This window comes from Trichechus manatus, unplaced genomic scaffold, assembly GCF_000243295.1.
Source record: "Trichechus manatus latirostris isolate Lorelei unplaced genomic scaffold, TriManLat1.0 scaffold00024, whole genome shotgun sequence".
Taxonomy (NCBI): Eukaryota; Metazoa; Chordata; class Mammalia; order Sirenia; family Trichechidae; genus Trichechus; species Trichechus manatus.
This window is the reverse complement of record NW_004443960.1, coordinates 7,199,713-7,214,802: the sequence shown is the minus strand read 5'-3', so window position 1 is coordinate 7,214,802 and position 15,090 is coordinate 7,199,713. Positions and strand designations below refer to the sequence as shown.

At 41.8% G+C, this 15,090-nt stretch overlaps 1 protein-coding gene across 7 annotated transcripts in view; it reads right to left on the bottom strand.

The window, feature by feature from the left end:
• Positions 1 to 15,090, bottom strand: part of RBFOX1 (RNA binding fox-1 homolog 1) — a 1,254,735-nt gene that overhangs the window by 10,377 nt on the left and 1,229,268 nt on the right. For 4 of the 7 annotated variants that reach the window (XM_012554607.1, XM_004373237.1, XM_012554606.1 and 1 more), the window contains one exon: positions 8,596 to 8,648. The exons of the other annotated variants lie outside the window; for them this stretch is intronic. In XM_012554607.1, coding sequence (XP_012410061.1) covers positions 8,596 to 8,648 — 53 coding nt within the window. The remainder of the gene's footprint in view (positions 1 to 8,595; positions 8,649 to 15,090) is intronic. 7 annotated transcript variants of the gene reach the window in all.

The following is a 15,090-nucleotide window of genomic DNA, read 5'->3' as shown; positions in this document are numbered from 1 at the left end:
CCATGTTAGGACCTGACCACCATGTTAGAATCTGATCACCATGTTAGGACCTGACCACCATGTTAGGACCTGCCTCCCATACTATGACCTGTCTGCCATGTTAGGACCTGACCTGTGCATTTTTTCATCCTCTAAAGCCCATCCCTGGCCAAAGTGAGCAATAGTTCAATCACGTCATAAAGCTTTCTACAGCTCTGTATCCCAACTATCAGAAATTCCAGATGAAATCTTAAATGTGTCACTTGACTCCATTCACACTACTGTCATCCTAAAAATAAGCCACTAGTATTTTATCAGAACCAATTAAACAATAGTCTTAAATCTAGTCTCCTTGGTTCTACACTTGCCCCTTCAATTCAACAGCCAATTATATCTATATCTATCTGTCAATCTACTTACCTAACTACCTACCTATCTATCTATCTAAATCTGATCATGTCACTCCCCTGCTTAAAACCCTTCAATGGTTTTCCATTGACCCTAGAATTAAATCCACACTTGCATGAGTTGACCCATGCCCTTCTTTCATTCCTTATCTTATGCCCCTCTACCTCTTTTTTCCATCATTCATCTGTCAGTCGGTTGTACTGTAGTGGTTTGCATGTTGCTGTGATGCTGGAAGCTATGCCACCAGTATTTCAAATACCAGCAGGGTCACCCACGGTACAGAGGTTTTGGTGGAGCTTCCAGACTAAGACAGACTAGGAAGAAAGGCATGGTTAGCTGCTTCTGAAAATCAGGTAATGATCACAACAGAACACTGTCTGACTCACTTGCTTTGGATATGTCATTAGGAGGGATCAGTTGATAGAGAAGGACATCATGTTTGGTGAAGCAGAGGGCCAGTGAAGGCAAGGAGGACCCTCAGTATGATGCACTGGCACAACAGCCATAACAATGGACTTGAACATGTGGGAGATCATGAAAATGATGCAGAACTGGGCAACATTTCATTCTGTTGTATGTGAGGTCGCCATGAGTCAGAGTGGACTCAATGGAAGCTAACAACAACAACAACCTCTTGCTTACTATCTCCAGGCACACTGGCCTCATTAGGACTCTCTGGACACATGCAAGTTCATTCTCACCGAGAGCCTTGGCACTTGCTCATCCCTTCACCCAAACTGCTGCTTTTCATCCTTCACGTCTGAGATCAAATGTCACCTCCCCAGAGAGATGCCTCCTTCCCTGACCATCGTTTCTTAAGGATGCTGTCCAACCTCACCACCACCCCTTCATGTAGCTTAGCAAATCTCTTCTAATTTTGCTTACCTCTTTTCCTTTCCCCTCCTGAAATGCCAGCCCATGGGAGCTAGGACCATGTCTATATTCACCTCTTTATCCCCAGTGTCTAGCATGGCATCTGCCAAGGTGCAGGTGAATAGGGGGCCAAGCCAATGCCACTGCAGCAAGAGAAGGCAGAAAGAGGGAGGCACAGAGATGAGAGAAAGGTGGCCTGGGAAGACGCTAACATCCACAATTACAAGTCTGTCAGTGGCAAAGAGTCTCTTGGGTTTGCTTTCTGAAAATTCTAGGTTGGCTGCTCCCAAAGACATTCCACATCCTTGGAGATGCTCAAAAGAAATGTTTCTGGGGACTCTAGAAACAGAGTGTGTAATTCACATCACCCTTGAGAGTTCACAAAACACTGGCAAGTTTCCATAAAGCTCATCAAAACTCTTTAGGGAAAACCAAATAAACAGAAGATAACTGCTTTGCTGGCTAGTTTCACCACAGCTTGTAATCATCTTGAGTAATCATAATCTTTGACCTTAGCAACAAATTAAAACCAAGAGGCAGCCCAAGGCCATTGGGAAAGCGAAGAGTTCGGGGCGAGAAGACCCAGGTTCGAGTTCTGCCATTGCAACATCCTTACGGAGTGGCTCAGGCATGTCACTCTCTCGGAGCCTCATTGTCCTCACTGGTCAAATGGAATTATTCTTTCTGAGCCCGCCTAATTCACAGACAAAATGCATGAAAAGAAACCAGATGCATTATACAGTACTCTATATATATGATACAGAGCCCTGGTGGCACAGTGGTTGAGAGCTCGGTCACTAACCAAAAGATCTGCAGTTCGAATCCACCAGCCACTCCTTGGAAACCCTATGGGGCAGTTCCACTCTGCCTTATAGGCTCACTATGAGTGGAAAAGACTGTGGCAATGGGTTTGTTTATATATATATATATATGATACAATGATTCTTCTATGGAATTTCACAAGTCAATACGTCACTCTTGCCCAGACCTTTGGTCTGTAGAAGCAACTGAAAGATTCTATTCTAATCTGATCCCATGTAGCTCTAGCAATCACTACTTTTGGAGTGGATATCTATCTAATTTTTGAGTGATAGGAAGGACATCATGTTTGGTAAAGTAGAGGGTCAGTGACAATGAGGAAACCCTCCATGAGATGGATTGAGACAAGAGCTGCAACAATGGACTCAAACTTCCCAACAATCATGAAGATGGCGCAGGACCTGGAAACACTGCATTCTGTTATACATAAGGTTGCCATGAGTCAGCCAACTCCATGGCAATTAACAGTAACAAGATCTGTTTTAAATTGCTATATTTGAACTTAAGGTTATGTTCGAGTAAATTGAATAAAGTATGCTGCCTGTTGGATGGGAAGTGTGAACCTGTGTTTGTTAACTCCACTGAGATACATAAGTATCACTTATTATTAACATCTAAATCCAGTTGAAACAAACTGGATGTTAATGAAATGCAGTGGGATGCCACGGGACCCTGATGCCAGAGTTCTAATAGTCACATGGTTTTCTTATGGTGACACAGTAAGAACATTATAATTAATGTCACTCTATATATTTCTTGGCTGCTAACTGAAGGGTCGGTGGTTCGAACTCACCAGGCACTCCTTGGGAGAAAGATGTGGTAATCTGCTCCCATAAAAGATTTACAGCCTTTGATACCATATGGGGCAGTTCTGCTCTGTCCTATAGGGTCGCTATGAGTCAGAATTGACTTGATGGCAATGGGTTTGGTTTGGTTTTTGGTATATATATCTTTAAGAGCCTTTGTGCACCTGGGACCTTTTAGTCTTCCTTTAGCCCCGAGATACCTGTGGGGAATCCCTGTGGGGCAGGAAGATGAGTAAAGTATGCTCTCCGCTCAGCTGAGGTTCACAAGGTGGTATAGATATTCTAGACAGAACAACGGCAGCGTGGAGGTGCACAGGTTGTGTTCCCATCACATTGAGAAGTGCTGCAGAACATGCATTTAAAATGGGACAACTAACTGGTGATCATAATGGGGGTCACCAAGTCTCTGCATTGCCACGGGGGCTGCAGTGCCCTCCTGCTTCTAAGTTCAGACTCTGTGAAGTATTTGGGAAAATGAACCCACACGAGTCACACACCTGCCATGCGGTATACAACCAGGGTTCTAACAACTGCTATTCTGAGAAGGATCCCTTCACTTTCCTGGGGAGGATCCCCTGAGGTCTGTGTCTCAACACAGCCCACTGAAGAGTCCCGGTGTGTACCCTAGTCTGGGCTATCTGTGGAGGGAGACGTCAGAGGCTCACCTGGACCCAGAAAGAAGTGATTCTCATCCCACCCTGACTGTAATCCTATTTCATCATCCACTTTTTTTTTTTTTTTTTTTTGTGTTTTGGAAACTTTCCCAAATGAAAACCAAGTGACCCTTTAAAGAAAACCCTTTGGTTTCCATTGTGGCTGGTATAATTCATTGATAGTTGATTTCCTCCTGTCCAGAGCGCATGTTCCAGACCAGATATTCTTTGTGCTTGGGTAAAATGTTCTGCTCTCAGCAATTCTCAGTGGCTGGGAAGGAGCCATAGTCAATACCAGCCAGGAAGAGGAGAAAAGAGACCTAGTTGGGGGTGGGGGTATGGGGTGGGACAAAGGCTTCTGATCCCTCAGCTCTGCTCTATCCATTGCAATAGTTCTTTCCCCGATCCAACTGCAAATCGATCTGTTTTCAAAACTAAAGTGTTAGGGACATTTATGCTTTCCAACTCCACCCATTCCATACTTATCACTACCGAGTGGCACAGTGGTTAAGAGCTCAGCTGCTAACCAAAATGTCGCTAAATAAAAAATGCAGCAAAACAGAATAAGATCCCATGATATACTGAAAGAGACAGAAGGATTCTGACAAATCCTTTAGCAATTCTGGGGTGGCAGAATCTGACCCTACCCTTGGCTTGTGGGGTTCCTGGGAGCTCAGGATGGAGACAAAAGCCCTACTCCCGTCAAAGGACAAAGGGATAGAGCCAGACCATGGAAGACCATAGAAGCTATTTCCATTTCCTGGCTGGGGGCATCTCAGAACATCTCTGTGATAAATAGACTCTTGTCTTCATGCAAACAAGCATCTACCAGGCAACCCAAAAGACAAACTCTCCATTTCCAAATCACAGAACTCCACAATTTTCAGGCTTTAAGGTTTGGGATAGTAGAGTGTGCACCAGTTTCAGAAGCTACTGTGATAATAATGGCCAAGATTCTGGGCAACTCCTCCAGGAGTTGTTCAAGACAAGGAAGATAAGGGGTTCATCTCCCTTCACCTTGAGAGAAACAGAGAGACTACTAGTGCCAATCAGGAAGAAATGAGAGGGTTCGCAGAACCTGGAGCTAAACACCTTGATTTGCTGCAGCAGGAAAAATCTTCTGGAGAGTATTAAGATGAGAACTACTTGGACATCCCCAATACGGGGGTGAAGAGCTACATTCACTAAGAAAACATGACGAATGTAGGTTTCTCCTAGTTTTAGCTGGGCAATGACTTATGCATTCATAGACCACAGGGGTAGCCAAGTGCTCCTATTCTAAAAGCTTCTCAAGGTACTTAAATTAGGGGAACTGGACCAGTCCCTTAACTTCAAACATCAAGACAACAGCTCAAAATACAGCAAAACCTCCAAGAAGAAAGTAAAGAAATTATCCAAGATGAATAACATGGAGTTATCTCTACTTGGCTCTGATGTTTCTGAATTCTATTCCTGTTCACTTCCTTGAGTGATTGTCTTCATAAATCACTCAGCACACTCGAGATCCTCCCCTGTCCCCAAAGCAGAAGGGAAAGCATCTTAAAGGTTCTTTGACTTCTAAATAGGAAGCCACAGAATTTGCTTATCCACATAGGTTCCTATCATCTGAACTCTTTGTACACAAGTACACTGATAAATCCTCCACCTGTAGAATCTACAAGAATTGGTTATATTGCCCATGGCAAATCAGACTGCATCATCCTTTCTGTGCCCTCTCCATGCAGTTCAAAACCTCCTCCTCTACTGAATCCCAACAGAGCACGTCTGGAATGAGAACCTTGATTCTGGATTCATCAGAGTAGCAGCCACTGCCTGGGAGCTGAGAAGACACAATAAGACTTGCTTTTGGCCACGAAGTTCCTTCACCCGGGAATGGCTCCCCCGGTAAAAGAGCTACACTCACTCTTTGATGCTGAGCTCAAGGCCACCCTCCTCTTAGAAAGTCTGTTTCAACTTCTTTGTGTCCTGACTACTACTGTAGCAAAATCCCTGTGAATGTCCCATCTTGCTTTGAAATCATCATGGCACCCCAGCTATAGTTTCATCCATCTGCAGGACCACCAAGGTAGCTCTCTGTTTGTATCTCTCACAGGATCTTTAATATCATTGCAGAGAAGCAGGGTTGAAGACTAGCTAAGGATTCTTCAGGGCCAGATCTCCTAGAGTCTAGTCCTGCCTTTGCCACTTCCTTGCTAAGTAATCTCAGAACGTTCTTTTCCTCTCTGAGTTAGTTTCTTCATCCATGAATGAAAATGATCCTGGGGCATACCAACCACATAAGGCAATAGGGAGGATGAGATGAGTTGGGGTTGCAATAGCACTGGGTGATGTTCTGTCCTGTTGTTAAAACATCAGACTCCAGTAATACCAAATAAACTCAAGTTCTTCAGGAGCAACCAAACCAAAACAAAACTAATACCATTGTTGGTGCCGAATAAGAAAATAAATGTCCTTGTAAGTACAGTCTCAAAACCACAAATGTTAATGAAAAAGATTTATTCTACATGGCTAGCAAAAGCCAAACAGACGTTGTGGCATCCTCTACAACAGACCCATGTAAAAATCATCACCTGCCTTTGGAAACTGGGAGAAGAATCTTCAGGTGCTACTGTTGCTACTGCCTGATGACCTTTATCTCACCGTCTCTGTCCTAAGCCAGAGACAAAACTGTGTCTAGCCATCTCTGCCTCTATTGGCAGCTGTGTGAAAATAACACCTCTGGTTAAGAATTTCAGGTATAAAACCCACCAGGCCCCTCAAACTGAGCTTTTTGGCATCCTTTTGATTTCTTTCACGATTTAGAAAGAGATGAAGTTGACTTTAGTCAAACTCTGAAATTTGATACCAGGATACAATAGACCTGCCCTTAAGGAGTGTTGGTCTGTGTCCAGAAAAGGGAGCTCAGGACAGTTACTCTGTTCAGAATGTGGGTACACTGAGCCTTCCCAGCATGTAGGAGACAAGGCCCTGGAAGACTTTCATTGAAATAAGTCACAACCTTTGTTGACAGATAAGTCTTGATTTTTCATTTTCACTCAGTGAGTATGGTGGGCTGGCTGGGTGGTAATCTGACATTTGATTAATAAGGGTGTCTCCTTTTTCATGCTTGATTAAAAAAGCCAGAGTTCAACTTGAACCTTATGAACCAGATAGCATATCATTAATATGGCCATCAAAGGGGTAGGGGTAGCTCTCTCAATTTGAAATCTGATCAATAGCAATTCATTAAAAATTTACTGAGCAGCCATTATGAATTAGATGAGGTAGGTAAAAGCACTCAACATACTCATGCAAACTTTAATGATCTGGGGCTTCCTTTAGGTATATTATGTGCGAACCACTGCTTTGAAGGGAGGGTTTGTTAACTCCGTGACGAAGCCAATCTCTACCTCTTATGTATTGTTACTTTTCAATGCTTAATCTATGATGTCAAAGAACAACCTCACACCCAGTAGAACATGCGTACAGTTGAACAGGAAAGGCGAAGGCTCTGGAATACCACGTACTGTGAAGGATATCTGTTAACATTTCAAACCAATATTCCTCCCCACCCCTTCTCCCATCCCAAGGAATTTCCCTTTTAGCTGCATGCTTAAGGCTCTGAAAATGTTAAACATCTCTTGCATCTCATGAACATTCTACTGTCACCCCCAGCAATGCGACTATTGATCTTCTACTATGTTAGTGGAGTGTTAAGGATTTTGCTACCTTTGACAGGGAGAAGCAGAGATGTTTGAGGTTAGGCGTTGAGGGGAGAGAATGGCAGAAGCATTACCAAAGGGGTTTTACAGAAATGGAATGAAGCTGTTGCTTTCAAATATAGGCATGCGTACCTCTTGAGGTCATGAGTTAAGACTTTGAAAACGTTTAAATATACCGAGACGGACTTTATCAATACACCTGGCACAGGGTTGTCTGTGGCCCTGCCTTTCAGAACAGAGAGAGCTGGGAGGAAGTTCCTAGCTCTTTTCCTTCCTATCCTTCATCTTCTTCAAAGACTAAGCAGGAGGTGAAGTATTAGCAAATAAACCTTTCTTTACTGTTTCATTGATAAAATGTGACTGGTAACAGGTAAGCGTTTATTTGTAAGGCTCAGTTTAATGGATGTTTTTGAAGTTCTTGGCCAACTCAACTACATATGGGTGGGTGATAAAGTCCACCCCTGTTGGCTGACAACAACACATTTGGTAAGATTTCCTAGTAATTCTGTTTGTCAATAGTTTAGGCTTTAAAAATTAAAAAAAAAAAAAAAGGAAATCTGGTGTTAGTTAAGGCACTCACCTATCTTGGCATTTAGGCGAGTAATTCCATGCTAATGAAAGTCCAAATTTAACTGTTCTGAACCACATCAAAGCAAACAGGCGGGCATTATTTTGATGGATACAGCATGCAACTGTGCAATTACTGTTTGCCAATGCCCTGATTCCAAAAACAAAGGCTCTGTCTCTCTAAGTCCTGCTACTTGATGTTTCAAAAAAAAAAAAAAAAAAGAAATAGAGGATCTTTAGCTAATAGAGTGAAGATCCCCTTTGTATAAAACTGAGATCATTATATATCCTAATGCCTCTAGCTTTATAGATTCAGTCTTTCAGGGCCTATGATACATAACAGCCATTCCAGAGGGATCCCCAATAATTCACATATAAATCTGCATGGCCCAGACATACTACATCAAAAAACAAACAAAAACACCATGGAAGTCACACATCTGTGCCCCTAAGCTCCTCTGTTCAGTATTTTAGGAAAGGAGCGCCGATCATACCACACGATTTTATCATGGCTCCATTCAACATAGTCTTATTTTTCTGGATCATGTATTATTAAAACTGGAAATAAAATATCCAACTCAGCCAAATGCCTAACGTCTCTTTATACAGCAGAGCCTAAAGACTTCAGCTATACTCCAAAGACATACGGACTTTGTATTTTTTGTATTTTTTTATTTTCCTATTTTTTTTTTTTAAACTCGAGTGACCAACTGCAGCATGTGGAAAAAGAAAAAAAAAAAAGGATACTGAGATTGGATGGATGCATCAAGAAGTAGCAATGTTTGTTACCTGCAGAGGTGTTACAAGAAATTTCATCTGCTGCAACGAAGACGAACTGATTTCTGGAAGAGAAGATAAAATTCACAATACTGCTCGCTCAGGGGGAAATGTGCTCTCTGCCAATTGGTTCACCGTGTACAGATGAGGGGAGGGCAGGGTGCTGCGTTGGAATGGACGTTGCAAGGAAATGTATTGATGTACCTCGGGCTTAGAGCGCTTAGAAAGATGATGAAACAGGCATGCGGGGGGTCTCTTAAACAAAATCATGGCTCTGTCAGAATATGGACCATGAACAAGCTGTTGCACAGGGATATTAATACTTCGTGTTACCAAAAACTCATGTCAGGATATGTTGCTAACACTAGGACGTTTCAAACTGTGTGGATGTGGAATCCTGTGTAAAAAGGAGATTACATTAAAAGTAAAATTAGACTATCTATTAGGGAAAAGAGTATACTGCAACTAGCTAGGATCTCCTAAGAACCTTGCCTTTCACATTACAGCATAATATAAAAATAAAAATTAAAAAAAAGAAAGAAAAGAAATGCTGTCATTTCAGAAGAGCATGTTATATGGCATCGTGCTATGGATAAAAATTTCATCACCAAACTGGGCTTTCGACATACAGAAGGTACGAGAACTTATCAATTAAAATAAATGCTGTCTTGACAAATTCTTTTTAATGCTACAGTATTGAAAAAGAAAAGAAAAATGGAAAACGCTATTTCCCTTTGATTTGGTAAATTCAGAAACATGATAAAACTGTCTTAAGATGTTTCCAACTGTGACATTTTCCCAATGTAATGTGTCCTAATTCAGGGGTGCTATTTATTTCTCTGGAAATAAGTAAGTCAGGGCCGATTATAAAAATGGCCCAACGAGATTGGCTAGGCTCGTAAAAGCTCCAGAAGCAACAATAGAAAGGCTTTGATTCTCAGTTACAAGATTTTACTATGGTTTTGGTCATCAGCATCCAGGATAAATGGTTTTTTTCTTTGGGGGGGGGGGTCTTAGTTGGATTGGTCTTGTTCAAAAGTACCTAGTGATTGAGTATTTCTTAAAACATCTTAAGAAAGTTTTACTGTTGCAAGAGGTACCCTCTGGGATATAAATGGGGCCACCATTTGCAAGTTCCCTAGAATTTAACGTTCAGTTGAAAACTACTCATTTCTACACCAGTGAAATTTAAACAAAATCATACTTGCTCTGAGAATAGTATTTTTTGTTTCTCTTCCACACGACAAAAGTCATAACTATTGTTTTTAATCATCTCTCTTAAAACAATAAAAGTTACTTTCATTGGATTTTTGCTATCTCTTTGTTCATGTACACATGGCTTCAAATCCCCAAGGTTTGAAGAGAAATAAAAAATAATATCCCTGAAAACCACGGAGATATTTTGGTTGAATATTTGTTTTGACTTACTCATCTTTAACTTACTCAAGGGGTAGCAAGACAGAGACACTTTTAATTACCGGCATGATAGTATCAGGATTGACCAAATAAATTCTTTGGAGGACATCTAAGTACAGTACGCTCACAAGAAGAAGGCTTCCAAGAATGGCAACCTGGTTTATCCAAAGGGGTAAGCTCTTCAGAATAGACATTCATATTTCTATAAGCAGGGCCTCATCCATTAGGTGGCTCTATTCAATTCATACTCTTTAATCCTAGAAGGGACTGTGGTCTCGCATCCCACTTCTGATAAGACTTCTACTCTCTCTTAAGACTGCATTTTCCTTAAGGAACTCCCTAGCCTGCTAGAAGTGAGGAAAGTCTTTGGTTGGCAACCAACACAGGTGTATGATGGTGGCTAAATGACTGGAGAAACATTTTTAAATGCAGCCTATAAATCTGATTGGAATCCCTGGTGACGTACTGGTTAACCATTATGGCTACTAACCAAAAGGTCGGCAGTTTGAATCCACCAGGTGCTCCTTGGAAACTCTATGGGGCAGTTGTACTCTGTCCTATAGGGTCACTATGAGTCGGAATTGACTTGACAACAACGGGTTTGGGTTTTTTGGTATAAGCTGATTATAAAGAAATCAGACTTTAAAAAATATTCTGAGATTTTAGATATATGATAGTTTTCGTTCATAGTATTCTTCATTTTGGCACTATATACTGACTCTGGAGCCCTGGTGGCACAGTGGTTAAGAGCTCGGCTGCCAACCGAAAGGTCGGCAGTTTGAATTCAGCCACTCCTTGGAAACCCTATGGGGCAGTTCCACTCTGTCCTATAGGGTCCCTATGAGTCGGAATTGACTCTTTGGCAATTCTTTTCCTTCCTTCCTACCTTCTTTCCTTCCTTTTCTTTTGCTAACCTATATATTTTGGATTTTTTTTTTCTCAGAATGTTCTTACGATTTCTGAGCAATTTTCTAAAGAAAGGGGGCTGCCCTTGGTGACTCACCCTTTTCAAAAAAGTGAACTCAGAATGACTTCTGATTACTAAATCTACCTCAAAGCATAATGAATTTTTCACCAATAGTGATATTTAAAAATATGCTATAGACTCTGTAGCAATACCCAAAAGGGATTTACATCATTTTTTTTAATGACATCCATTTGGATGTGTCAATTCTGTACTCCCCCCCCCCACTCCCACCCCCAAAACAATCCCACTATGTTCCAGGAAGGTCACTCTAAAGTTTGAGAAAAGTGCCTTTCTGTCATTTAGTAACTCCATGGACTCAATCTGTGTGATCGCTGCTCCTCCTGAACTACCCTTTCATCAGCTGATTATGAGTATAATTAACAGGAAATGTCTGCCGAATAAGAGGCTGGAGAGGTGTGATCCACGTGTTTGGCCAACAGAGGAATTCACGTGGAGTTGTAAGGCGCAGGTTTCACCCTGGTGACTGTGTCCTCCTAAGTTATGTCATTTCTATCTACAGTTCTGTTTCTCCTTACTGGAACTTTAAAGCAAAATGATCCATCTCAGATAGTCCGTAAATAGATTATCTATGACCCTCTGTGACACCATTTACTCCAAATGACCAGAGCAGGGCTTCAAACTGGTTCTTTCTGTTTGAACCCCACTGAGAATTTGCATTTCTAACAAGTTCCCAGGCAATGCTAATACTGCTGGTTAGGGACCAATTCTGAGAAGCACTAGTAGAGCAATGGTTCTCAAAACTCAAATACATAAAAATCACCTGGGGATCTTGTTAAAATGTAGATTCTGATTCAGTACATCTGGGGTGGAAATGCAACTTCTAGCAGGGGTTCAAACCAGCATGAACCGATTTGAAGCCTTGGTTCTAAGTAGCTGGTGCCCCTGGAAGGAGTCTTGGCTCCAGGTAATTCTAACTATTGAGAAATTTGGGAAACCTTGCCGGGAAATCTGCCAAGTTCATTCCCACTTTCATTTAAAAGCCCACATTTTCCAGGAAGATTGTTTGCTATGAGGTGGCTTTGTGGGCGAAGGGAGTATTACTAATTTAAGAAAAATAATTAAGTAATAAATTACTGAGTGCAAAGGAGAAAGCTCATTTGTCTTGACTCTTTAGAACCTTGACTCCAAAGAGCTACTACCTAACATCCATTGAGCACTTATCCTTAGCAGACACTGTGCCAAGCACTGTACCTATGTATTATTGTTGTTATTGGGTGCCATTGAGTCTATCCTGACTCACAGTGATCTCCCATTACAGTAGAATTGCCCCATAGTATTTTCTTGGCTGTAAATCTTTATGGAAGCAGATTGCCAGGTCTTTCTTCTGCAGAGCTGCTGGGTGGGTTGGAACCACCAACCTTTCGGTTAGCAGCTGAGCACTTAATTTGGGTTCCTTGTACCTATGTATTAGTTCACTTAATTTTCCTATTAACCCCTTTTACTGCCCCCATCCTTATAGATAAGGAGTCACAGAAAAGTTATGTAACATGAGCAAACTGGTAAGTGGTAGAGGTGAAATCTGAACCCAGATAGGCTGGGTCAGAATCTTGCTCTTAACCACTCTCTGAACTTCTTCTCACTGGTCACATAGTGAGTATTCAATCAGCAACGGAGCTGGAGGCCTCTATGGAGGAGCTCTTTAATAGTGTTCTAACCTTCAGGTCTTCCAAACCAAAATAATAGAACATCTGGGCTCCCCTGTGAATATGAGGCTTGTGAGGATAATTATACATTTATAAAAATATATTCTGCTTTAACAACAACCTGGGATGGTGGTGTTGCTAAATGTGCCACAGTCTTTCTCTCCTTTTCTTCTTTTATCTATCACCAGGCTTATTATGTTTTAAGATCTTTTTTTTTTTTGGAGGCTGACCATCTAGATCTGACTCAGCGGGCAGCACATTTAAATTAGTCCTGTGGCCTGACATATCATCTCTCTATCCCACTTTTCTTCTGAGGCTAATCTCATTTCTTTGCAATCTTCTTTCCTCTAAAAATCACCCAAGGCTGAATTCTGAGAGTCAAATTAAAATACTAGCCAGCCAGTATTGCTGCAGGGGATGTGAGAACTAGATATCAACTCACAGGGCGAGCTTCTGAAAGAGGCAGGGAGAGACCAGGTGGGAAATGTTCCCCCATCAAATAATAATACTGGTTTTCAGTTTTACTGTTAAGGACTTCGGCCACTTCTTACTCTTGGACCTCTCAGTTCTGTTACATCACTATGTTACACAAAACTTGGGTTAACAGGACTCATAGGAAGTTTCTTCTTACACCCAATGCTATGGATATTGATCTAACGCACACACACATTCATACGCTCCAAGGTTGCCGATTAGAAAATTCCCACAGCTTAGGAAGTTGGTTCTGGCTTGGCAGATGGCAGCCAAGGGATGGACAAGGTCAATATAATTCTATCTGCACGCTCTCAGGTATCTCTCAGTTACAATACAGAGGGTCTCAACCTTGACCGCTCTTCAGAATTAGCTATGACTTTTTTTTTAAATAAAATACCAGTGGACCATTCCTTGTTCATTTAAGTCGAAATTTCTGAGAGTGACTCCAAGACACCCAAACCCATTGTTATTGAGTTCAATTCCAACTCACACCAACCCTATAGGACAGAGTAGAACTGCCCCACAGGGTTTCCAAGGCTTTAATCTTTAGGGAAGCATTCTGTCAGATCTTTCTCCTGCAGAGTGGCTAGTGGGAGCTACTGACCTTTTGTTTAGCAGCCAAGCTCTCTAACCACTGTGCCACCAGGGCTCCCTTTAAGGCATAGACCCTATCGATAGGTCTTTCTAAAACTCCCTTCACTGATTCTAACTAGCAATCCATGTTGAGAATTCACAACTCACCGTATGTGGTTTTTTTGTTTTGTTCTGTTTTTTGTTAGTTGCCATTGATTCCAACTCATATGTGCAGAGTAGAACTGCTCCATAGGGTTTTCAAGGCTGTGACCTTTCAGAAGCAGATTGCCAGGTCTCTCTTCCAAGGCACCTCTGGGTGGGTTCAAACCACTAACCTTTTGGCTAGCAGTTGAACGCTTAACTGTTTGTGCCACCCAGGGACCCTTGCAACTCCCTGTGTGAACACTCCCTGTACATCTGTGTCCTGCCTCTGTCCGGGAATAGAGTTGGGTCTTCTGGGGTTTGAAGGCAATTGCGTTTGTGCTGATGTCAACATTTTACAACTCTGCTTAGAGGGATGCTTCCCTTTATACACCTGATATGAAGTTGGAAAGTCACAATAATCAAGTTGGGGCGTTATTCTTCATGTCCATCTTACAAAGTGGCTGGAAGGACCACATGGAATCAGCCGTGAGTGTTTTTGAATAGCTAAGCATAACATGCAGAAATAAGGCGCAGCTCATCAGGTTCTTACTATTGCTGGCTTTACCAAAGAGTTTACTCATGTCAGTCATTCAATCCTCAAATAGGTAACAAGAGCCTGCAACACGCCATGCACAGTGCTAAGCTTGAGCGACACGATGCTGTGCTCGTAGACTCGTCTTTAAGTCACCGTGGGATGTCCGTATTTGCCTCAGTGGTATGGAAGCTCATAATCTCATTGATATTTGAATTTTATCACCTAGAAGGGGAGAGTTATTTGCTAGTGATCAATATTTAACTCCCTTCTTCCACCAGTTCTAAAACTCTGCTCTAGAATTGTACAAGTCCCATTCAGATTCCTATTTTGTTTCTGTCCTGGTGTTACTTTTATTTATATTTTAGTATTGCATCCTATGTATTTCAATAGGCTATGGCAAATTGTAGAATGAGATAGAGTATAAACAAACTAAGAAGTAAGCAGATGAACAGTTTCTCTATACCCACTGCCATCGAGTCGATTCTGACTCATAGCAACCCTAGAGGACAGTCTGCAATTGCTCCATAGGGTTTCCAAGAAAGCCATGGTGGCATAGTGGTTTAGAGCTCGGCTGCTAACCCAAAGGTTAGCCGTTCAAATTCATCAGCCGCTCCTTGGAAACCCTATGGGGCAGTTCTACTCTGTCCTATAAGGTCGCTATGAGTCAGAATCGACTCGACGGCAACAGGTTTTGGGTTTTTTGTTTGTCTGTTTTAATCTTTACAGAAGCAGAT